At 35.8% G+C, this 25,572-nt stretch overlaps 1 protein-coding gene and 1 long non-coding RNA gene across 3 annotated transcripts; one reads left to right on the top strand and one right to left on the bottom strand.

Moving 5' to 3' along the window:
* The first annotated feature begins 1,336 nt into the window (after window positions 1–1,336).
* Window positions 1,337–16,120, top strand: LOC140337656 (galectin-12-like). The gene is made up of 9 exons (XM_072421425.1): window positions 1,337–1,466; window positions 2,992–3,080; window positions 4,017–4,230; window positions 4,496–4,615; window positions 5,329–5,367; window positions 10,294–10,320; window positions 11,910–12,001; window positions 13,171–13,333; window positions 15,065–16,120. The coding sequence occupies exons 1-9, from the start codon at window positions 1,422–1,424 to the stop codon at window positions 15,209–15,211; spliced, it is 936 nt and encodes a 311-aa protein (XP_072277526.1). The 5' UTR covers window positions 1,337–1,421; the 3' UTR covers window positions 15,212–16,120.
* Window positions 3,028–25,169, bottom strand: LOC140337657 (uncharacterized). 2 transcript variants are annotated; one of them, XR_011922111.1, is made up of 4 exons: window positions 24,541–25,088; window positions 16,626–21,379; window positions 3,499–3,544; window positions 3,028–3,151 (listed from the first exon to the last, which is right to left on the bottom strand). It is a non-coding gene; the product is annotated as an uncharacterized lncRNA (long non-coding RNA). The 2 variants fall into 2 exon arrangements; XR_011922110.1 differs by lacking the exons at window positions 3,028–3,151; window positions 3,499–3,544 and having other exon boundaries at window positions 20,617–21,379; window positions 24,541–25,169.
* Window positions 25,170–25,572: the final 403 nt, after the last annotated feature.

Consider the following 25,572-nt stretch of genomic DNA (forward strand, 5'->3'; position numbering starts at 1 on the left):
TCTTATGCATGTATAGTGGAGTTGGACTGTCATTGCATTTGGCTCAACTCTTCTGCATCTTAGATGTCAACAGTGTACATTGCGGTGTGTATGCTGAAAGCAGTCTGTATTCAAAAGTATTGTTAGCAATGTTTTGTTTGAAATTTTTTTTGACAGACAATACATACACATTATCTTTTACCCAAAAAATTCACTAGATACCATTTTTTTTTACATTTCTTATATACTTTAGGTAATCTATTTGTGCCTTTGTTCCTGGGTTCACACACCTGCTATTACCAATAAGAAGGCTTCACGCATAATATAAAGAATTCAAAAGGTGGTGCTGCAACACACAGAGGTAGATGATAATACTACTCTTATGTGGACATAACAAAGCAGGTTTTAAGCAGGTTTACTTAACTGTGGTTGAGACGCTAGATGTAGCTTTTCACTTTCAGCCATCCATAGGGAATGAATAGGGGGTTGTAGTGAGCAGATTGGTATCCTTTGCTGCCTGCTGTAAAATGTTAAAAAGTTGATTCATTTAGAACCATCACACTGGCTGGGGCATTCAAGCGGCTGGCAAGGTACCAACCCCTGGGGGGCCTTGGGTAGCCACTGTTCTCACCACCTGTCTGAACTATTTCTAGTATTGTTGTGTCTTTTATGATTTTTTATATGTTTACTATGTTTTGTGTTTGGTATATTTGCATATGAATGGCTATGTCTACCACTTACTGATCACACAAATGCACCAAAGGCTGTGAATAATACCATTTACCACCCTGAAATCCTAAAACCTTTCAGGGGTACCTCCAGGGGAAAATCACTGAAGGGTTGTTCAGAGCCTGCCAAGGTTTACCTGAAAATAGACTGTCTCTTTGGACAGACTAAACCTTTAATTATTTTGTTATATTGTTGTTGTTTATATTAAGGCTTTTCCAATGTTGTTTATTTGCAGTAAAGTAATAAATTAATATATAAATTTATTTAAACATTGTCACCCAATCAATAACTTCATAGCTAATAGGTGAAAATTACTGTAATCCATTGAGGTTAAACAACTGTGAGGGCCAAGGAGGTTTAATACTCTTTATTACATTATGCTCATTTTCTGCAACTGACTGCTCCAATTTACTGGAGTAATGCAATGTATTTCACACTTTATTATGTGCAGGGTGTTTTTTTTTTCATGGCAATCACAGTGAAATCATTCACAAGATACATTGATCCTTAGAAAGGCAAATCGTGATTGTTGCAGTGTGCCAGATAAATTTTCAGTTTCAGTAGTCTAGTACAGCTTTGAGTCATGCCTGTGCTAAAGGCAGTGAACAGAGATTTGTTGTTAAGCAAGAAATGGGTTAAGTAGCAGAGGAGTGGTTTAATCAGTAAACCTTCCCTTTAGCTTGTGACTCATCAGCAGTTCATCACAGGCAAACATGGACCCCCTTTCCTTGTTGTTGCAGCCGCCTGTCTTCTATCCGGTGTGTACTAGCAATGGAGCATTAAAGGGAGGGTTGGTTATTTCATGCAGAGTAATATGTCACATATGGCTACAATACAAGGGGAGTAGTAGCTACATGGTGGGGTGAATGTATGTGAAGGAGTGCCAAGACATAGAGAGAAGGTTTTTTACATTGAAAACAAGTTTGGTGGCAGTGTTACAAAAGTTTCTGTGTACAGTTAAAAATAACTTTAGTAGGGGAAATGTAAGTTGATGTTTGTACAATATCAAACAGCTGCACTTCTTCGGAAAAATAGCAAAGGAATGGCAGCTTAGTTGCTGCATTTTTTTTTTTTTTTATAATTTCAAAAACTAGAGCCTGTGTAGTAGCAGAAGCTAAAACAACTGACATAGTAAATTACCTATTTCTAGCAATGCTTCTTGAGGGAAGTGTTTAGTGGTGTCATTGTAGATGTCACTGTTATATTGGTGGCCACTAATCTGGCTTCATTGAAAGTGCTCACATGTATTTATTTTCAAAACAAATTAGGATGTATGTTTAGCAAACTTTTCATTGATGCAAACAGCACATGATATACATTCAGTAAAGGCTTGTTATGCATTGCCTAATGCAATTTTCTTAATGTTCTATGGTTTAAGTTCACATGAACATACTGCTTAGTGGGAAATGAAAAAAGTAGTGGGGCTTGTTGGCTTTTTGCATAAGAGCAAGTGTGCAAAATAAGTGGCCAAGCAATGGGAAGCATATAGAATTCTGCGGTGCATCACTGGAATAATCACTGGCAAGAGAACGTAGGTCCTGATTCCCCTTTATAGATCTTCATATTACTGTGTCCAGTTTTGGAGACCTCACCGGAGAAACAAAAAATAAGCTAAATAAGCTGATAAGCTAGAATTAGTTTGGGGACAGGGAAAATATTAGTAAAGTATCTGAGGGATAACAAATATAGGGGTTAATTTGTAAAAAAAAAAAAAAAGTACAGACAAGTAAGAAAGAGGCTTGGGGAATGGGGTTTTGAGAACCTTTTCAAACACTTTGGGTGTGAATATTATTTGTGAGGATTGTATTCTAGTATTTGCAATATTAGGAGATCAGGAACATGAAGACATAACTTCAAACTAGCAAGAGGAAAAGTTCAAAACTAAAGTTAGAAAGCATTACTTTTCCAAAAGAGTAGTTGAAGTTTAAATCCGACTCCCATCACAGATATTGCGTTAGTCTACAGTAAAATTAAATAGGCTTGGGTCAAAATATATTTATACCTATACAACATCTAATTGGCTAACATAATAGCAATCAATGTTACAAAAAAACTGAAAGTTCTGTAAAATAAGTCTAAACACCTGGGGTATAACACCTGGGGTATAATGTTACCAAAAGGGGGTCACAGAATGGTCCCATGAGCCTACTATGCTACAGTTTTTGTCCTTGTGGTGTGTAGTTTAATTTTTTTTGTTCCATTGCAGACACATAGCAGGAGTAAAATTAAATCTTTGTTATATTTAGAGTATACAACAGCTTGACTTTTTTTTTGCCTGTGCAGATTGTTCCTTATATGTGCACAATATTTGGGGGTCTTCGTCCAGGTCGTATGATCCTCATACAAGGAGGCGTTGGCAGCGAAGCAACAAGGTGTGTGATGCTTTATTTTTAGATGTTTGCTGTTTTCTTTCCAACTGTGTCTTCCACTGACATTTTTTTAACTGCATACAAAAATAGAGGTATAGAATTATTTAATAAGGTAGAAATATAACAATAGTCTCCAATTACTTCTTTTAGGATGTGAAATGCAGACACCGCAGTAGTAGGCACATCTTCATATTATCTTTATTGTGTGTATGCTGGTTGTTGAAGAGAACAAGAATCGGTTTCGCTCCAAGAATTTAAAGTAAAAGAAGTTTTACCCATTTAGCTCTTGTAGCTGTATACCTATAATGGACCAGAGCATTTCTTTCATATTTTGTCTATGGACCTTGTGTATTCAGCAATATTATACAATATCTGACCAAATACTGTAGTTGATACCTTAGTTACCATTTAAAATACCTACCTATCATTATCCAGATAGTAAACCCTGGTAATGTCTGTGTTCCTTCCTGAAAATACAAATGCATAAATGTAGAGCATTAAAGTACATGATAACACACAGAACTGACATTTTGAAATGCACTTTATAACCCATTTCCCCTTGTCTACATAATGCCATTCATAGATACTAATGATAAAATGTGCCCAGCTCTAGTTGCCTTTCTAAGGTTCATTGACCTATCTCAATATGCCTCAAACAAAAGAACAAAGACTCTTTCAAAGAATTGCTGTTAGAACTTCTTTAAAAAAATCCAAAGTCTCCTTTTATCAAAACTGTAATAATAGAAAGCTACCTAAACTATCAAACCAACTTTATTCCAATCAGGTATGGTCTTTCTATATATACATTTAGTGATAGATCTAACAATGATTATATAGTCAAATTGTAATGTGCGTGATGAGCTTTACATGTATGATTTTAAATACATATCATACATGTATTCTATACATGGCAGCATGATCTCTTCTTTTTCTTTGTAGATTTCAGATCGATTTCCAGTGTGGTTGCAGCACACTCCCACGGTCTGATGTTGCTTTTCATTTCAATCCTCGCTTTTCTTCTTCAGATGCACACATAATCTGCAACACTCTGTACAAAGACCATTGGTTAGATGAAATAAAGTTTTCAAGAGCCCCACTAAGAAAAGGAAAGTCTTTTGTGCTTCTTTTCCTCTTTCTTACAGATAAGGTCAAGGTAAGAAAATAAAAAACATACAGTGAATGTATATAGATTTGTATCTGAAAATTTCTTGGTGTTTAAAGTCTATGCTGACTACTTACTATGCTCACCCGTGGCCCCCACCTTCATGGTCTGTATGAGTGCAGAAAATGACAAAGGAATCCTGAAATATTGTCCATACACGTCCATTACACGTTTTATAATTGGAACCTTCAGGGTATATTGCTTATTTCCTATGAATACATTTAAGGAATTCCATATTTTTTATTTTATATTCCAGGTCAGCATTGATGGAAAGCACTTTTTGGATTTCACTTATCGACTTCCTCTGAAAGATATGGACACTCTGGGAATTTATGGAGATGTATTTATTAGGGAGATCTCTTTTCTCAGCAGTAATGTAAGTGGTCAGAGGGTATTTTTGAAGTCTTGTGTATATTGCAAATTTAGTGTTCTCCGAAATTCCATACCATATCTGCAAGCTTGAAAAGAATAACAGCAGCAAGGGTTCAATAGGTGGATTTCTTTCTGCAAATAATATCTGCTTTATTTACTTTCATTGTGTTGTGGGGATGCCTGTATTGTGAATAATCTATGGACAAGTGTTCTTCATAAAGATTTACAAAAATTAACTTGGTTTATGAAATCCCCACATAATGTAACTTCCAAAACATATTGCAGCCTATTAAATGTTTTTTAAAGCTCCATCCAGCAATATCATTAGGATTTGTCAGCATGCCAAGTATGCTCCATCAATTAGCCTCTGAAGTGCCTATAGATGTGGGCTGGTATAAATTTAGGAATGTAGTTGTAGGGACTTTAAGAAGGTGTGGTTTAAGGTGTATGATGCTGTTTAAATCATTTACAGAGTTAAACAATGTCTACATGTTTAAACCATTATTATCACAAAAACAGGGATCAGTGCTATCTTCAGTGTTCCTTTTTATTATCTGTGTTTATGTTTAAACACAGTAGTGTAGGCAACACATTGTAGTCACACTTTTCCTTCGCTCTCATATATGTATATAATGTGTGTGTGTGTGTGTTGTGTTTTTGTTCTGTACTAATTATTTGACTTCTTTTTTTTTTTTTTTTTTTCTATACATTCTATAGCCCCTTGATGATAAGATGACTCCTTATCCAGTTTGTCAGGTAAATCACAAAATCATACAGTTGTAATTTTGTACTTTGACACCAGGTGGCACCAGACAACAGATATAATGCATACTTTGTTATACAGTGAAATATATTAGTTTTTCTAGTGATGAGCTGCACTAATCCATAATGGGGAAAATATGTCTAGGCTTAAAGTGCAGTGTAAGAACAATGCCTTGTAGAACTGGCTGAATCCCTTTAAAAAAAAAACAGTAAATCTAATTGTCTATCCTGTAGAATAGATTGTTTTTGTTTTAGCTATAGGTCTGTTGGTTCTGTAGCCCTGTTATGGGGGGGGGGGTCATGTAAATGACCCTCACAAACCAGGCTATGGCGCTAACCTTTAGATAACAGAGAGGATCCTGGGCCTTCGCTATGTGGAAGAGTGAGGATAATAATAAAGTTGGCAGTGCCTCCACTCAGGACAGGGTCTCTGTTAGCAGAGGGGCTCCCTTCCTGGGACATTAACCAGAAATAATAACAGAAATATAAAACAGCACCCAAGAAACCACTACACCCAGCATACAACATTACCCATTGCAGCTAAATAAACACACAGGTTGGAAATGGTATTTGTAAGCTTTATATCTCTAAACAGTAATAACAATATTTACCACCAATAAACATCAATGAGTACACATAGCAGAGTCCTGAGAAGAATTGTGCACAGATATACCTGGGTATATATACAGTCTATAACCACAAATACCTCCATGATCAGTTTCCATAATGATCAGTTTCAGGATGAGTTGTAGAGGCCTCTGGAGTTGATGGTAACAAAGATGTCCTGAGGAGATGATCCTGAAAACAGCAGCAAGAAGATCCTCCAACTGACAATTGGGCTGTGTATGCTGTGATCCTGGATTGCAGGGACGCAGGCAAAGTCTCTGGAGTTCAGGGACAATCTATCTGCACTACCACTTAGACCCTAGCAATCACACTAATCTGCCAATGCAACTTGACTTCTGCTACCTACGGGCCATCGGATGCCTAACCTATTCTAGGTGTAACTAGACAGAGGGTGCAGATCAGCAAAGATAACTGAAAAGGCAGAGCCAATATATATTTGTGTATGTAGCTGATACACTGACAGTAGGGATTTCCCAAAGTGATCTCTGATAACAGATATCACATATACCCTATTATTACAGAGGGAAATAATATAATATTGCACTATACACAGACAAGGCAGTCAGTGTGTTCTGGAAAGGATGCAGGCACCTACCATGGCTGAGCACATGTTCCCATCTCTGTCCCTGTACTTCCTGCATTTCTCTATATCCTGGTGGGGTTTCTAAGGCCACTATCGGGCAGAAAACACTTCAACAACTTTATTTGCAATTTACAAAGGTACAACTCAGCAAGCAGATAGAAAAAGGCAGTCCCCTATAGTTCACTAATTGGTTTATATTTTTTTTTTTTTTTTAATATTTCAATAATAATTTTTTATTGAAATGTTTTAGTAATTCATGTAATACATATATACACAATATACAAAAGAACAAAAAAAAAGAAAAGAAAAAAAAAAATCAAGTTCCTTATAACCATCTTAAGGGGTGACCCCAATCAAAACAACATCCAATAAATTAAGGTCAGTGCTATGAATTTCAATCTGTTTGATTACATTCGTAATGTACATTTAGGTTGTTTGATTCATGGAGACCAGTATATGTAAAGCTTGGTTATTGTACCTTCATTTTCAGCAAACAATTTTTCATATAACACTTGCAGGTTTAACCTGCCTAATATTTCCTTTAAATTAGGGGCTTTAATACATTTCCAGGAAGCTGCTATGGTCTGTCTAGTTGCACATAAACAGTGTGCCACCAATGGTCTATATTCCATTGGTTATTGCTAAATCCCCAAATTAAGCAAAGCCAAAGAAGGGGTAGGTTGTACAATTATTCCTGTCACCTCCGACAACAACTTAAATATCTCAATCCAGATGTATTTTATACCTGTACAATACCAAAAAATGTGTCTCAATGAGCCCACTTGGTCACATAACCGCCAACATTATTGTGATACTGACAAATCATATTTCCCTATTACATATGGTGTTCTATACCACCTAAGCAATATTTTGAGGTAGGATTCCCAGTGAGAAATACAGTGTGTGTATTTATAGGCAGATTGAATAGCCCTTTGCCAATGTTCATCTGGGAGGGTTATATTCAGTTCAGTCTCCCATTTTAAAATAGCTGTTATCTTACAAAAATCCTAATTCCCCTAAATATTGTAATACCTTATGTACTGCAGGAAGAGAAAAGTCTGGATCTGTCAGTGTCAGAATTACATCGTCCGTGTATACCCTATTTTATGTTGCTTGGAATCTATAGTGATGCCCCCTATCTCCTCATGGCCTCTTATAAACAGAGCCAGAGGTTCCATTGCCAAAACACAAATAATAGGAGACGGGGCATGCCTGCCTAGTACCATTTGTTACTGAAAAAGGTTGCTACAGAGTACCTGAGGTCAGAACTCTAGCTGTAAGAGTTGTTAGAGTATAAAGCTCTAATAGCCTGGAAAATCCATTGTTTAAACCCGAATTTAGATAGTACTTTAAACAGATACCCCCAGTGTAGCCTGTCAAATGCCTTTTTTTCATCTAAAGCAAGAACTACAGACGGGATCTTATATATTTCAGCGTATCTCATATTATTTACCATGCGAGGAGTACCATCCGGCGATTGTCGCGCTCTTACAAACCCCACTTGTTCAGGTTTTATCAAAGCTGGTAAAAGGTTATAAAGTTGATTAGCTAATAGTTTCAGATAGATCCTATTGTCCGTATTCAATAGTGAGATTGGGCGAAAGTTTGGAGGTGAAACTGTGTCCTTCCCAGGCTTAGGGATGGTAACAATAGTGTCCTGGAACATGTCAGAAGGAAATGCACTAGTTTTAGCAGCTTCTTGAAAAACAGACAAGTAAGGAGCCAATACTTCCTGAAACACCTAATACTATTCTCCTGGTAAACCATCCACTTCTGGTGTTTTATTGGGCAGAAGCAACCTAATAACTTTCTGTATCTCCTCTACTCGAAAAGGTGAATTAAGCTGTTTTATGGCCACTTTAGGTAGTTCCAACTTCTCTAAACATTTCTCAATCTCATCTATTTCTGGTTGGTGCACAAGCAATTGGTTTTATCATTACTCAAAATACCAAAGTAAAGCATAAATCATTTTTTGCAACAAACAAAGCTTTATTTGTGTATTATTGTCTCATATACAACATAAAATATGCTTATTTAAATCATTGGTAATTTTTTTTAATAAAGGGGCATATTTATAAAGCAGTATTTGTGACTATTACCAAACACTGGCTAGTGGTGAATCGGTCACTGTCATTTTAGGATGTGTATCTGTAACTGTTTGACATACAAACCACTTCTGTACAGTGCATTCACAATAGTTCTCTATGCACCCCAATTGTTCAGATGCTTGGAAATGAGATGAGGTAATGCACATTAAAGCGTGCATTGTAATGTACATGGCCATTACACAAAAGTATAGATAAACTATAATCACAACAATGGGGATCCAGGCAGCTAAATGACCTGATAGAAATTCCAACCCATTTCCATTCTGTTCAAAACTAAGTGAAGGAAGGGGATTGGGCTTTAAATAATATGTTCAAAGGTACAGTAAAATTTGAACTCTAAACAAATCTGTTTGGATTTGTTGAAAAATCTGACCTGATGGCCTACAATACCTTTCAATAAAAGTAATATTAATGTTGGTTAATAAATAAAGTAATGTTGCATCGCAATTTGGATTGCTAAAATTCCAGGTTCCAACATGAGGTTGAGAGAGCTCTAATAAGTCAGAATCGACACTGATTGGAAATATCCATCTACTGTTACATGTAAATAAAAATGATAAAATAGCTTCCCTGAGTATTATATTATATTCCCTCTTCATTATAGGCTTCATTTTAACTGAATATTTCATTTTCCAAACCAAGTCAAATTCCCATGCATATGGGCCGGCTATTTTTTTTTTTTTCTTGTACCTTAGGCTGGTTTTTGAGTGCAAATACTTTCAAAGACAATTCAGTATATTATTATTAAATACAATGAAGTCTAATGCTGTTTAGGTTATTTCTAGGTTACTTTGCAATATTCTTGTATGTTGCTATGCCTATTAGAAAGTGAGATGTAGTGCTTGCTAAACCTCATGGCCAGATGTATTCGAAGGTGAGGTTCGGTGCGAAACCTTATGGCATATGGTGCCATTTAAAGAAAACTTTAGCATAGCAGGACCTTGCATTCTTTTGCCAAAGATGGGCATTGCAGAACACCCACCCATATAAAACCATCATCCTCAAAAATGTTCAATAAGTTATGGATGCAATAAAATTTCAGAAAAAAGTAATACAAAGAATGAAAACATTTGGAGACAGTTAGATACATATAGGACAGACAATTTTCAGCTCTTAAAATAGCACACATCATTGTGAATTGTATTTTTTTTTTTATCATTTGAGCAGCCAGAGGTGTCCTGGTTCTATACATTTGAACTTCCATTGGCAAATCTAGAAATTCCCATATTCCATTATTCTAGCTTTTCAAATCAGATTCTGCCTAGAAGAACATGATCGCCGCTCTTCTACAAAAACAATACTAGGACCTAGAAAAGTAATTTTAAGAGATCTGAGAGGGTTTTAGTCCACACCTTGGCCCATCAGAGTAGCAAATCACTTTTATACCTATTGTGAGAGGCTCCCAACATTCATCAGAATCACAATAAGCAGATTACCTACCAAAGAGGAACCTTTATAAATAAGCAGACACATAATGTAGTTCTTTTACTGATTCTCAGCTGATGTTTTTCTCATTATTTCTCAAGAATAAGCTAGCTGGTAATAAATAATACAGATACTGATAGAGGATTCCTTAACTTTGTGTTTTGTATTCTTCCCCAGCCCTTGAAACCTGACAATGCAGATCTGGTAGGTATATGGGTTTACTAGAGAATGTTTTAGTTGTGTGATAGTTATTTGATCTTGTGTGCTCTGGTTAACCTGGAACCAGCAATCGGCTATGTATAACCTGCAGGGGTCAGATCAGTGCAGTATATAAATGTTGGTATGTTGACTTTTTGAATCGTATCAGATGTAACCATCTAATATATAAAAAACATACACGCATAGGAAAAAGCAAATTTGTAAGTCTCCCTCTGAAATCTGAATAGTGATTTCACTGTACCATAACATGTGGAAGTGAGAGGAAATCTTTCCAACGGAGCCCTGGATAGACAGAATTAGTTTGGACTGGACATAAACTTCAGCTGAGTAATATTATGTGTAGATATGCATGTGATCCCTAACATTGGCTACAGGAAACTTACCATAGAATAAAAAGACAGTTATAAAAAATATATATATATATATATATATATATATATATATAACCAACCCCAGTTAACTAATTTACTCATTCCTTTATGTGTGTGTGTTTTTTCCTTTATTATTTATTAAAAACAAATCAAGGGTGAAGCTGGGTCTTTTTCTGCATGTCTGTTATTCTCTAATTTACATTGTCCTTATGGGTACAACAATGATCTTAGATGCAGAGGACCCATGCTGTGTTTCAAGAATAAATCCGATTTATTTCTATGGCTATTGACTCTTTAAAAAAAAAAAAAAAAAAAAAAAAAAGGATTTGTTACAATATTGCAAATTTACACTCGCTAAAGCAGAACTTGCAGCAAATGCATGGTCTGCCTATTTATGGGTTTATATGGATGTCATCCCAACTACTCACAGCACCCAGGTTATTGTCACACTCCTTAGAGTAAAATTCTAGGTCTACAAGGCAAAAAATTCTAGCCATTTAGTCTCTGTCATTTGTGATATTTTTCATGATTTCAGTTACTAAGGGCTAAGTTACACATTTGCTCTGCAGTAACAACATTGGTTTAATATGGTGACATGCATTGTGAAAAGACCACCATTTCATTTGTAGCTGTAGCAATCTGTGATGCTTTACAAATTACAGTAGCATGTTGCCATACTTTGCATTACAAAAAAGGGTCATGTTGCATTTTGGGCACACCGGGTATGTTGGTGGCTTGTTCAAAGTCAGTGGCATACGATAACTCACAAATGTCAAGTGTCAAAACACAAATTACTCTCTTTACATGCACTTTGTTCACTGCCTAAATAAAGTAAAATTTTGCTATTTCAAAGTTGTTTTCCGCATACTGTATACAGTACCCAAATGCAACAGCTTATTGTGTACAAATGCTTCCAGCAAAATGGAGCTAGTATAAGTTCATAAGCTGAGCATCTAATTTCTGCTATTCCAAAAACATATTTTATACATGTGGCTTCAGACAGTTTTTTCTTATCTGCCCAAACAAAGTTCAGCTTTTAGTCACAGCCTTCAGTTTATCAGGGAAACACACAAAGCATAACCTCAGCCAAAAGCATTGACACAGTTGTGCACAAATATATAACACAATGTTCTAAAGGTACTAAAGGCACATTAAACTTCAGGTTCTTTCCAACTTGACAAACATTTCTTCTTTTTTTTGCAGCAAAAAACACCACTGTCAAAGTCTTTCCCTATGGGTCTCTCTGAAAGTCATGTGATCACAGTCCGCGGTTTAGTGACAGTAAACCCAGATGAGTTGGTAGTCTTTTTTTTGTTACCTTTAAACAATATTGTAAATATGGAGCCTCATTTGAGAGTATCTATATAGCAGCCATGAAATTGCGCCATTATTGTTCATTTCTGCACTAGAGAATAAACAATATAATGGGGGCAATGCTACAAGGTAATTTACCTCAGTGATCTCTGATCTATTAGAAACATGCTAAAATAAATCCAGTTGTGCAACTTAGATTTACTGTTGCTGCAAAAACCTTTTTTTTAGTTTTCAGTTTGAAGTTTTCACCTTACACAGCTAAAAATTTAGGAAAAATTTTATATTAATTCATAAATCCAACACCCCAGATGAAGGACTCCTATTTTCAGAAAAGTTGAGATTTAACAACTATGGATTATTGTCTGAATAAAGGAGGATATGTATCCTTAAGTGGTTGGTAACCTGTGACTCTGAACATTATTAGCATGGAACAGATGTCTCATGCAACATATAACACTGATTTTTATTTTGTATAATTTAATTATTCTATGAGTCTTTGGGTTCTAATCATAAAGTATTAAATCTGATCTTCAACACAATAATCTTCAATCTGATCTTCAACACAATTCACACAACTGTGTGAATAATTGCTGAAAATTAGATTCACTGCTTTAAATTTACCCCTATGTTTTTAAATTGCATTTTTAGTTTGGTTTATTTTAGTTTTTTTTATTGATTTGCTAATTGTTTTTTATTTATTTTAAATTGTATCCAAATTGTTTAGCATTTATTTACATTACATACTTTTCTAGATTTTGATTCATAGTAGTAAATCTATTTTTTTTTCTTTTTGTCGAGGAGATGAGGCATTACCTTTTTTCCACAGTACCAAACTGTATACATGTTTTTTCACTTTTTTCCCCAAATGATTAGCCGTAAAGAAGAGTGGAGGGCTGTTCCCTTGATATGCGTTGATATAAATGATGGTACAAATTTTCTCCATTAATAAACCTTTTAAATGAATGGTCCCTGCACATATGCACATAATTTTCTCACCAGAGGTCAACTTCCTATAGGAAAATGGCCTGTTTACGTGCAAATCTGATCAACACCTTTTTTTGCAGGGTTTAGGCCTATGGGGGTATGGCACATAATCATAAATATGTTTAATAATGATGATGCTTTATACTGGATATGTTTCTTGTTACAGGCTTACTATTCTTTTGAAATCCAATGACTCCATCCCCTTCCAACTGACTGCTAATTTCGAAGAACAGTCACTGTGTTATAATTATTTAATGGCCCAGTCATGGGGGCAGCCACAGAAGATCCAGACTCCTTTCTTTTTGTTTTACCCAGAGAAATTTTTTGAGGTAAGTTTTGGTTTTCTGGGAGATTAAAACATCTAAAAATTCTAGCTAAAGCATTTTGCTTTTAATAAGGTAGCATCTCTCGGGTTGCTATTTCTATCTTTGTCTCAGCGACCCAGGAGAAAGTGATAGAAAATCTAAAGTGAGAGGAAATGTCATGCACAGCTCAGTGAACTTTGACTGGAAAGGGAAATTATGTGCAGTGTAGCACATTACCACTTAACAGACAGATCAGGAAAAATAGTGTTGATTGATGACATCACAGGACTTTTTTTTTGCAAGAGATCAAGAAGTTTGAATGGTAAAAAAGAGGCTGTGCGTTTGTTGATCGCTCCCCTGAGATCAGCATTAATTATTTTACACAGTTTACTACAGTATATGTGACTAGAAAGTTCAGGAATGTTTATTTAAAGCTACTAATTGTTAAAAATATGCAAATATTTTTAATGTTCATTCTCTGGACACAGGTATACTGTAAGTGTACATTTCTCTGTGTATTTATCTTTGAAAACCACACCTTACCACATTTAATGCTTGGTGTCTATAAAGACTAACATACATGTTACCATATTACTAAGTATTGTGATATGGTGTAAAGAGGCCTTCACAAAGCTGAAAAATGTTACTTATTGCTTCTATACATGTGCAGTGTTCCCCCCTCTAGGGGTGGCCAGTTAAACCTGGGTCCTTTCTATTAGTGTGGCAGCTGATCTTATAGTGGCTCATGCAATTCATTTTAGGGGTCTTTTGTAACCCATCACATATGGAGAGAGGGTTAGGGTGGCAGAGTGTCTAGATAGCAGCAGTTCACAACAAGTAGCATTCCATACAGTTAACACGAACAGTGGACTTTAGGCATCCTTGCTGAAATAATAAATCTATAATGTAGCATGATAGAATAAACTCCTTCTCTGGAGTGGGTTCCCCCCATGCATGACAGCCCCATGTTCAGCAGCCATGGCATCATGTTCTAAGTCTCTGCACGGTCCTCTTCTTTAGCTTCTCCTCTCAAAAGTCCTTAGCCACTGGGAATCTAACTCATTACCTCAGTAGTCTAATTTGTCCTGTCCTGACTCCCTTGGAGTTAGAATCTAAAAAGGCACAAAATATTATCCTAGGCCCAAAATGTGATGCATTGGGGCAGTAATTGGCTGCTACCTTGCTAAGGCTGGGTTCCTCTTCTTCACAAAAGATAGCCAACCATCACTCCCTGGGGGAATACATTATAGAACTACCCAGAATGCATTAGGATTAACCTTACAAACCTTAAAGGGACCTTGAAAGGTGTTCTACACATATTTAACATATTAAGGCTGGAATCGCACCATTGTGTTGTGGTTCCACATTACTAAATATAGACAATGTTGGTGCATTTTGGTGCCTTGTGATGCCATTTATTTTGAATGGTAACTCAATGCATATGCATTGTACTGGAACATACAAAAATCCAAAACAGTGTTGTGACACACTGCATTGAAAATAAGGAGGCTGCCAACCCACAATTACACAATGCACCAAAACAGTCAGATGTGAACTGGTCTGGTAGGAAACTGAGAAAAATACTAAGCATGTATTTGCTGAGCTCACTCTTGTTAAGAATACCCAGAAAACTATCATTTTCAAAATAAAATCCGCAATGTCAACCTCTGTATCACATAATTTTCGTTTTTGTTAAATGTAAATTTAATTCTGGTCACTCAAAGCCACCTATTTTCTGTTTATTTTTTGTTATAGATTATAGTCCTTTCTGAAGCTGGACAATTCAGGCTTGCCTTTAATGGGACCCCTCTCGGTGACTTCTGCCCTCCTGTGTTTGATCCAAAATCTATTAATGAACTGCAGATAAGAGGCAGTGCTGAACTTTTCCATGTGCTATGTTGAGTAGTGGCATGCAATGATCCTATCTCCTGATATGTGTTAATTAATATGAAGATAACAGCTTTCTTCCTGCAATCATGTATTAATGCTAATATTTGCAATCTGTCTATCAGACAAAACTGCCTGAGGATGAATTGCCATTTGAAGGAAATCTGTTATCTGGTAATACATGTTCTTGTTTACAATGGTTCTGAGGATGGCAACCTGATATGACCAACGATATGACAATAGACTTTGTAAAGCGCTGTGTAATATGTCAGTGCTATATAAATACTAGCTATTAATTATAAACTGATCACAAAGAAGCCATATTATTTCCACCCCTAACTCCCTGTAGGCACACAACTTTTGGTGCTCCAAGCAATACTTCTGTGTAAAAACACCATTTACATATATTATTTTGTCTAAACCTAGTTTAGAAAATTGTGACAGTTTGTATGATAAATCTCTACCTATAGTAAAAGCTGTGTTCACTACATAGAAAAGCTGTCTGTTTTTAGCCTTCAGGCACAGGATTTACATAAATTCGGCCAGTATGTTCTGAGCTGTGTGTAGATATGGTCTAATAGAGATCTGCTCTCTGCTTTTGGTAAAATCACAAACCTTCTGCCATAGTAATCACCAGGGGAGAGAAGACTAAAGGAATAATTACTGTTCTGACGAACAGTACATTTTTTTTGTTTAATCATTTGGTTAGGGCTTCTGTATCGTGGGTTGCTGAGACCTCTCAATCAGTTTCTGTTCAAAACAATGTTGGATCATGTACACACATTGGTATCTTTACATCGACTGTGGAATAGGGTAGAAAAAATTACGTCCAATGGACATTAATATTCAAGCACTTGATTGAATTTAATATTGATTAAACTATAGATACACTGTCGATAAAAATACAATAAAATATTTATTAGAGTTCTGTTTTCACAATGTCAGGGTCGCTCCTCAGAAAATACCTCTTGATCTTAAAAGTTATATACACATTAATTCATATTTTGTTTGTTATAACACAAAAAAGGCATAAAACACATTGCTTCTTGCCTACAACTGATGTGGCTTTAACAGGGCTCTTTATAGCCCTAGCCAAATTCTCTGTGGCACCCCCAATTCAGCAATAAACCTTCTGCAGCCACACACCTATGTTCTTCTAAGATGTATAATCACACAGTAATTTAGTCCATCAAATTGTGGTACAATCACACAGTGATTTAGTCCATCAAATTGAGGCACTAAAAGTATTGAAATTAAAATCAGTTAAAAAAAACTGTGTCTAAACTGAACACAAATTATTCCTAATACATAATCAAATATCTATGTATAAAAAAAGTATTATCGTTCAAAGATCTATAACTGTCTGACAAAAATCTAAAACATACAGAACAATATCTCAAAAGAGGTTAAAAGATGATTGGCAACTCACGGAACTAATTGGACCGCAATGAACATCATGGCCAATCACACTTTTCAGAGCCATGACAGCTTCCCAGGGAACCCGTGTGTAAGTGCTGACAACCAGACAGGAGTCTGTACCGTACACCTCTCTCTCCTCAGTCCTACACCATTAGGCTTCTCTCTTTCCTCTGTGTAACTCTATAAACACTAGCTACTAAACCGCTCAGTCATGGAGAGCTCCTGTCATCTCTTTCCTTTCACAGCATCACCCCATCAGCAATAGCATAACAATGTTTTAATATGGAGATCATATAACAGTTACCTGCTTCCCTATAGATAACATTCCATTAGTGTATATGTTTACAGCATCCTTAGAGTTTGATCTCTCTCTTAAATAAGCCTATCCCTTGTGCTCTTTGCATATCTCAGTACAACTGACATCTGATCTGTGTAATGTACTGGTTGCACTCCATGTAGAAGACTGGAGAGCTGTGTGGCAGTGCACTGTGCCTCTGCCAGCAGTGCCCATAACAGCCCCACCACTTGTAGGGAGAAACCGCCCTGGGTATTCCTACAACATTTGTTGGAAAATATCTTCCAATAGTAAAATAACCTATTATTGTAACAATAAAACTGACAACTTACCAAGTGATATTTACCTTTGGTAAAGCTGATGGGTTCAAGCACCTACCTGCATATCACTATTGAACTCCAAAAGCAATGTTTCTAACTTTTAGAACCATTCTCACCTTGTCATTCAAGTGTGTTGGAACTAATGAAGTCCATTCTAATGCCACTAATGCGCAAAACCGGCATACAGCATTTTTATTGACGATGCTTAGCACAACACACATAGGTGGCATCTAATACATTGAATTAGAATAATGGGAAAATCAACTGAATGGCACTGCGGTATGATAAGACATTTATCTTGTGATAATCATTACACAATACAATGGAGCAGAGAAGTGTGAATGGGCACATCAACCTACTTGTCACAGCCATACCAATGTGATCTTTGTCTACCCATTGGAAATTTCATGTATTATTTAAAGGAAGCAACAAATCACTTCTGTTGCAGAGGAAAGAGAATACCAAGTATTGCCCAGTAACAATTATACAGGCCAGAAGTTATGATGTTGCTCGTTACATGCTGCTTCTCTGTCCGTAGCAAGAAAATATTGTAAGAAATGAGAAGGTCCAGCAACCAGCATTTTCAAATTGCAATTGAATCCCTTGTACAAATTCCTTTGAAACCCTGGTGTAGATTGACATGATCCGATTCATACTGTGTTTGGTAAAGCCTTACTTGTTGTGTAATGGTGTGTAAGCATCATTTCTATATTTAACTTGAATGCCATGCAAATTAGTTGCAGGCAAATGGTTAACTCTCATTCCATCTCTGTCACTCTGTCCCCAATTCTCAGTTAATCATCTTTAATCGGCTCTGTACCATGACATCCAAGTATTCAGAACAGAATTTAACTCTTACGTGATCTGATGGCCACAATGGTTATAAAGCAGAAGATTTGTTTTCAGATTCACAGAAATTGTAACATTATTCAAATTCCTTTAGACAGTTGACCTTGATTCATGATCATTAAAGAAAAATAAAAGTCTAATAAAGCTAGCATACAATGACTTCATTCACATTCCACCCACTAGTAAAGAGAAGTAACTAGAATCTGTTTTCTTTGGATACAAAGTTCTTTACTGCTCCCTTTGGGGTAAGGATTTCTGTTCTGGAGTCAAATCCCTCTGTTATCTTTTTACTGAAAGTGGTAGTGAGCTCCAACAGCAGTAAATATTTGTCAGTTTCACGCAAGTGTTTTCTAGTTAAAGTGCCATATCACAGCATAGAAACACGTATGGGGGACATTTTGGGCAACATTGGCAACAGCTCAACCATCTATTCGGATAACTGACAAGGCTACAAAACAAAAGGTATAGAGACAGCTGCCTTCAAGCATGGTAAACCTTTGTGGACCCAGCCATTGGTGTAAACACTCAAACTGTCCAGCAAATGTGGGGATTGGCTAAGTGGCACAAAAAAAGTCATTGTGGAACTGCACATCATCTAGAGTCTTATTTGGAATTCCTGTGGTGAGAACAGGTTGGTGATTCCAACTTTTTGAAGCATTGTTGAAAGCAATCAATGATTTTTGGTCCCGAGTTTTATTTTGGTCCTGAAGTTTGGGTAAACGTTTGAAATGTGTTTTTAAGTGAGGTCCGGATGAAATGTTGTGTTTAAGTGAAATGTATGAAATTTGTTTTTTTGAAGTGAACTCCATATACCAGGGAAGTCCTTGTTTTCCTCTGTACACACTTTGTACTAAAAGGTGTTCTTTGTCATCTTCTAAACTTGGTATGCGGACACACATTCACTTCTTTCTCTTATATTAGGTTGAAATTGGGCCCCAATGTGCTTTTTATATCTCCACATGAAAATAAAAGTCTGTTGCCAAACATTCCCAATAAAAATGTTATATCTTTAGCTATGATCCAAATGTTGGCTATGAAATTGCATTGTGTAATTTAGTAAGAGGAGAGTTAAAAATAAATGTCAGGTTGGATTAGTCCCGTGTTTAATCTTTAAACTGCTGACAGAACAAGTTGTTCTAATAATGAAATCCACCTATGTTGAGCTGAATGTCTCTGCTTTTCCACAAGTGTCCCTGTGTAATTTGCTTTGTACAGAACTATTATGTTGGGCACACACACAATGCACTTTTCAGGTTTAGCTTTTCATTGCAAGAAAAATCAGATTAAGTTGTTATTTGTGAATTGCCTTCATACATTCAGTTGGTTTTACAATTTAACGTTAGCTAAAATTGAAATATGTTCCTGTGTGCACAGTTCTGGGATACATACACATATTTATACAAAGGTAAAGTGATAACAAGGTCACTGCAAATTGTGCATTTTATTAGATTCATTAGGAGAGTTTTGCTAATCCCAGTAGAATATTAATGTTTTTGTGTAAACCTAATTACTACACCTAACACAGAGTACCAGTCATTCTGTGTGTTATGTACAGGCTATAGTGATTTTTTTGCGTTTTTATTTCTACAAGACTGATCAAGTCTGAATAGCCCACAACAATATCATGCTATCCAAAATACTTACAAACTAGCCATAGTGGAAGCTAACAGAATATCCACATTGCTAATTTACATACAGCTGCAATCAGCGGGGTCTGTATGCCATACACACCTAACATTATAGGACTCTTTTTAATAAAACGCTCTCCAGGCCCACTCCCTAGCCACCAGACTGGGCCAAAACTGTCAAAGCGATAAATGCAGACATGCAGGGGGGAGGTTAGTAAAGGCAAGCTAAGGTTATACATTTGGGGCTCGTGGGGATTTTTTGTTCTTCTTCTTACAGGTTTACAGGTCGTTTTAACCAGCAAACGTTGTAATAAGAGATTTGATAAATTCAGTTGTGAAATATATTGCAGATCGCCACACCTTTGTATGTTAAAGCATCTGATTATTTATATTTTTACCCATGATTCACACAACTTTAACCCATGTATACAACTTTGTAACTTGAATTTTATGGCAAATTATGTTTATCTTGGGTGAGGACATTAATTGATAAACCCATATAAATGTGGTATGAGAAACTACAACCCAAAATATATTTGTAGTGAAAATTGGGGACTATTGAGTTTCTCAGAATTGGTTTAAGAAACTCAAAGCAATTGCTTTGTGTTTGGTGAACCACTATAAACTGATGCTTATGGTCCCCTTCACACCTGCCTGGGGCTTGGTGTTACCATACATTTATTAGATCCATGCACGGCAGTGCCTGACAAATTTATCCAGAACCCATTTTTATTTTTGATAAAGCAAAGCAGAAAAAACCCTATGTGCATTGTAGTGTGCTGAAACATATGTAAAGGTAAGTTTGCCCAAAGGTTTGGTCTAAAAGGACCAACATTTTAAAAAAGCTAAGTTGGAAGGAAACAAACATTTAAACATTTTGAAAATTTGTGGAAGAATATGAGACCAGTGTTACAAACATGTTTTTTTTACTGGTATACTGCTAAACTTATCATGTAAATGTATTTCTTTTAATTCAATTTAAACATGGCATACTTTATTAAAGTATAACAAAGATAGCTAAAGGACAATGGAACAACTGTTTATGGAAAGAAGACAACTGATAAGTCCTAATGCTGAACAAAATCAACAAGCCTGCTTTTATCGATAAAATAGGGCAAAACAAATAATTATGGGAGCAATGTGGAAACACCAGCTACTTTTATTATTATGTTTCATAAAAAGCTCTTGTGGTGTTTTCTACATTTTAGCTTGCTGCAACCTGAAATCATTTACATGACATAAAAAGTTAGGGAGATGATCTATGGAAGTGGAAGTAGCCCTATACCTCCCTATATTCCCTCAACTGAGGGGGAAGCAAAAGGAACATTAAGAACTGCAGACTGTGAAAACACTATGTTCTTCTGTGGCTATCAGATTAAAGAGTCCAGTGTCCTTTATTACAGCTGCTTGCTTAGCTTTCGCACCTGCCTCTCCCGGGCTTCAAATGCTATTTTAGTGTCCATCAGTTCATTGACAGAACGCTTGACTTCAGCAAGATCTCGTTCTGCTTGGGAAAACCGTTCTACTAGGTCTCGGTTCTCATTTCTCAGATCTTCACAGAGTTGCTTCACCTCATCACTCTGTCGCTGGCATCGGACTCGTAAGGCCTCAGCCTCTGCTAGTAGGGTTTCCACAGTACGAACCACACCTTCTAACTGCTCCCGAGACATTTCTGAAATTTTAAATAAATAATCATAACTTGAAATAAGTTGTCTATATGATAGTCTATCAAAGTAAACATTTTATCAGTTTTCTAGTGCATGCTTTCCCAAACTATTTACCCTGAATGAGCTTCTGACATAAAGTTTTTTCATCATGGGACGTCCCTCATATTGGTAGTTAGTGGTTCATTAGTTTTATTAATATCATTATTAGTAACATTATCATTATTAGTATCAGTATTCCCATTCCACTATGCCAGTTGATTGATGAAGGCCCTAGCAAGACAGAAGGGCAGTTAAAAGTAAATGACCCTAGGTTTTTCAAGAACAAAAATGCAAAGATATCAAGCTACTTATGTATATAGTCATATGATAATTTATATATCACATCCAACAAAAATATGCAATTTACCTACTGATGTCCACTTATTGTATGTGTATTTATAAATGTTATTTTCTTGGTTATTATACCATGCATACATAGGTTATACCATGCATACATAGGTGTGAAGTTGACCTGAAACTTTATTGTGTAGTACCAGAGTTATCTTCCCCCTCTATATTCTCACATTTCATACACTTACTGCTTTTCTGGGAAAAAATGAAATAGAGGGTACTGAAGTCTGCTATAGCAAGGTTTTGCGAATTTATTTTAAATGTAGGTGGGCATTTGTCATACTTAAAGTAATTTGAAATTAAAATGCCTGCTTCAACCAGCTTTAAACAGAACATTCATGTAAGTAATACTAATTCCTTGGTTTTCATACGTCTATAATGGCTGCTTCTTCTCTTTCATACTCATTGATTTGGAATAAACATGCAGATCAGGAAAGTCACATAGAAATCAGAAGACCAATAATCAATGATTTGCATTTTTGTTTTAAATCAGGGTGTCCATGAGGTATTGAAGCTATATATACTGAAGGTATATTTTGAAAAGGCAACAACAGCTTCCCTAAACACCTGTTTTTTTATACCATTGAGGTTAAACAGTGAAAATAACATATGCTTTGTGGTTTTAAAGGCAATGTTAAAGACATCACTGCTTGGTAAACTGAAAAGATTGCAGTAGCATATATATTCACTATATTAATTGGCATTAGCTTGTACGAAGAGTAAAATTTAGGCTGCCGTTGTTGACCTCCTAAAAAAATCTAACCCCATGCCACATTCCTATTAGATAGCAGATAAATGGTGAGGGAAAAATTTTTTATGGGGGACTTTTCATGCAAATAACCAAATCTCATCCATATCAAAATGTATATCTTAAAATGTAAATTTATCCAAGAATTAGAATAAAAACTTTTCATAAAAGTATCAAGTTGGTCTTGATGACTCCACAAATACATAGGCATTGAAAGTTTGACGCGTTTCACAGAACAAAGTCCGCTTCATCAGGAACAACTTGCCTAAAACAGCAACACCTGATGGTGATGGTGGTTGCTAGCATTACATGATAACCATTTGGCAATATTATTAACACAATCTTCATATTTTGACAAGTTTCTCTTCCTCTTTACACTGCTATATCCAGTGGTTTGCAACACTTGACTGAGAACTGCCTGCTTGACATAGGTACCTTTCACCAGGGAGCCACTCTAACCAAAAGGTGAATGAGAGTAAAATCTCTAGGGGTATTTATAATTGATGTACGTTATTATATTAAATTTAGATTTATTATGCTCTTTTAGGCAAGTTGTTCCTGATGAAGCAGACTTCGTTCCGTGAAACGTGTCGAAATTTCAATGTATTTTTACTAACTACTGTGGGGTCATCAAGACCAGTTTAATGCTTTTATGAAAAGTTTTTTATTGTAATTCTTGAATAAATTTAGGTTTTAATATATACGTTTTGATACGTGTGAGATTTGGTTGAATATATGCCTTAAAAGTCCCCATAAAAAATATTTTCCTCACCATTGACCTCCTAAAAAAGTCATGTATTTTCTTTGACTGGACCATGTGTGCAAAGTCAGAGTTCTTCATACTTATTCTGGGTCAGCGATGTAGAGTATTAAAGTCATTAATCAGCATGGAAGCCAGGCAGCCAGCATATTTAGGGGAAGTCAACAATTGCAAATTATTTGCTTCCTCTGTGCACAATACAAATGAGCAGATTTACATTGTATAATGATTCAAATATTTCACATGGTTTTCTATAAAACTCTGCTGAGGGTTAGGCCAAGCAAGTGGAAATTGTAAAGTTTAGGCTAACTTATTGGTATATAGTACATTTTCATATTTTACCTAAGTTTAAATTATACTATCCTTGTATTTCCCGTTACATACCAATTTCATAAGAATGAATAAATAAATGTTAATGGTAAAGTCATAAAGCCAACCTAATTTCACCAATATAATAAAAAAAATAAAAAAGAATAGAAGAGCTTCGATTTAAAAAATGAAAGTATTGCCCAGCAAATTCAGTAAGATTGCTCCTCTCCTCCTGTGTCACTGTCTGTATTCGTCCATCATTTGCAACCCCTATTTAATGTACAACGCTGCATAATATGTTGGCGCTATATAAATCCTGTTTAATAATAATAATTACAGATACTAATTTACTTTTGAAGGGCAGAAAATTAAACCAAGTGTCTACAGCAATTGAATTCCTGTGCCCTGGTTCGTATATATCAGGATCATAAAGCAGATTTTAAAAGAGCTAGATATAAATCGTGCTTGTATTAGGGTGTGTTTATCACAGAGACTGACACATTGCACCTAAAAAAAAAAACATTTTGTTTTAATTTGAAAAATATGTAGAAAAATATCCAGATCTGTATATTATATGTAAAAATTGATAACTGCAAATTTTTGTACTATATTTATGTAAATTGTTGAGAATTTGAAATTATTTTACAAGGCAAAAAATTACTAATGAATGTAAAAGTGATTGGCATAAGGTGGAATAGTTTGTACATAAACATTCTTCTTTTTTCTACATTATAAAATAGTGTTCAGTATGCATTGTTCCTTTAAAAAGCAACATAATATCTGTACCAAAAAGCCTCACCATAATCATTGAGCCAGTTCAAGCAGAATAATTGGGGTGGGGTACCTTTGGGATTAGTAGTAATAGAAAAAAAATTGTATTCTGCATGTCTTGGTTTTTATAATAAAATTAGAGAATAGGTTAATAGGAAGAGATAAACATTTGGAAACAAAAAGCTTACCGTAGAAGCGGCTACTTTGCTTCAGGTAGATGTTGAGCTGAGTTAATGGGTCCAGCGTGGTCAATTTTTGCTTTCACGGCTTCCTTGATGTTCTTGTTTTTTTTATAACGTGTACAATACTTCACCCTTTGTCTTGTCAGTTTCCCCTAAAGTCACTCTTATTACCTCATTCCTTCACCAACGACCTTGACGTCTCTTCTCTTGATGTCGTCAATTCTTTGTCACTATATGCATCATAGTTCTATTGGCTTCTTCTTTTACCCCCTTTCTATCTTCCTTTGTCTTTCTGCCCTTTGTGAATCTCTCATTCTCTTCCCCTTAGTGATAATCTTTCTATTAATCCCTCTCTTCTCATCCCAATCCCTGCAGATCCCCAGCTGTTTCTTACGTGGAGGTGATCGTCAAGCTAATCCTGCTCACGCCATCTTGCGCTAGATACTTGGCCTTCTATTCTATCTGGTTATGTCTTACGTCTTATAAAAATAACTTATATAAACAAGTGATTATATCAAGGTGAATGTATATATATATGTGTGTGTGTGTGTGTGTGTGTGTATGTAAAATGTCAGAAATAGCGTTGGATGGCAGGTTAGAGAGCGCTAAGTTGATTCCCAGTGTTGAAAGAGAGTAGAGCTCTGCCAGATACAATCCAGGAGTTCATGTGAGTGAAACATGTTGCTTTGTTTGTCTTAAAGGACTTCCATATATTCTTTTCCTGGAAATTGCTGTACTTTTGTGGTAGTCAGAGTGGGACTACCCAAAAAATATATATATATATATGTATTTCCAGGTGTAAGGTTATCATGCATGCACATGGTGGAGATCAGAGAATTATGACCAAAGCTTTGCATGTATATGTTCAAATAAGCATTACTGGTTTTATTGATAATTACCCAATAATTGTTCATAAAATTCAAATATTACATCAACCAAAAAAATATTGCCTATTAACTGTAAACTGCACAATTTACCAATGTTGTAGGTGAGCAGGTCTTATAGCAGAACTATATCCATGTAACTAGAACATGTAAA

The sequence above is a fragment of the Pyxicephalus adspersus genome, chromosome 9 (genome assembly GCF_032062135.1).
Source record: "Pyxicephalus adspersus chromosome 9, UCB_Pads_2.0, whole genome shotgun sequence".
NCBI lineage: Eukaryota > Metazoa > Chordata > Amphibia > Anura > Pyxicephalidae > Pyxicephalus > Pyxicephalus adspersus.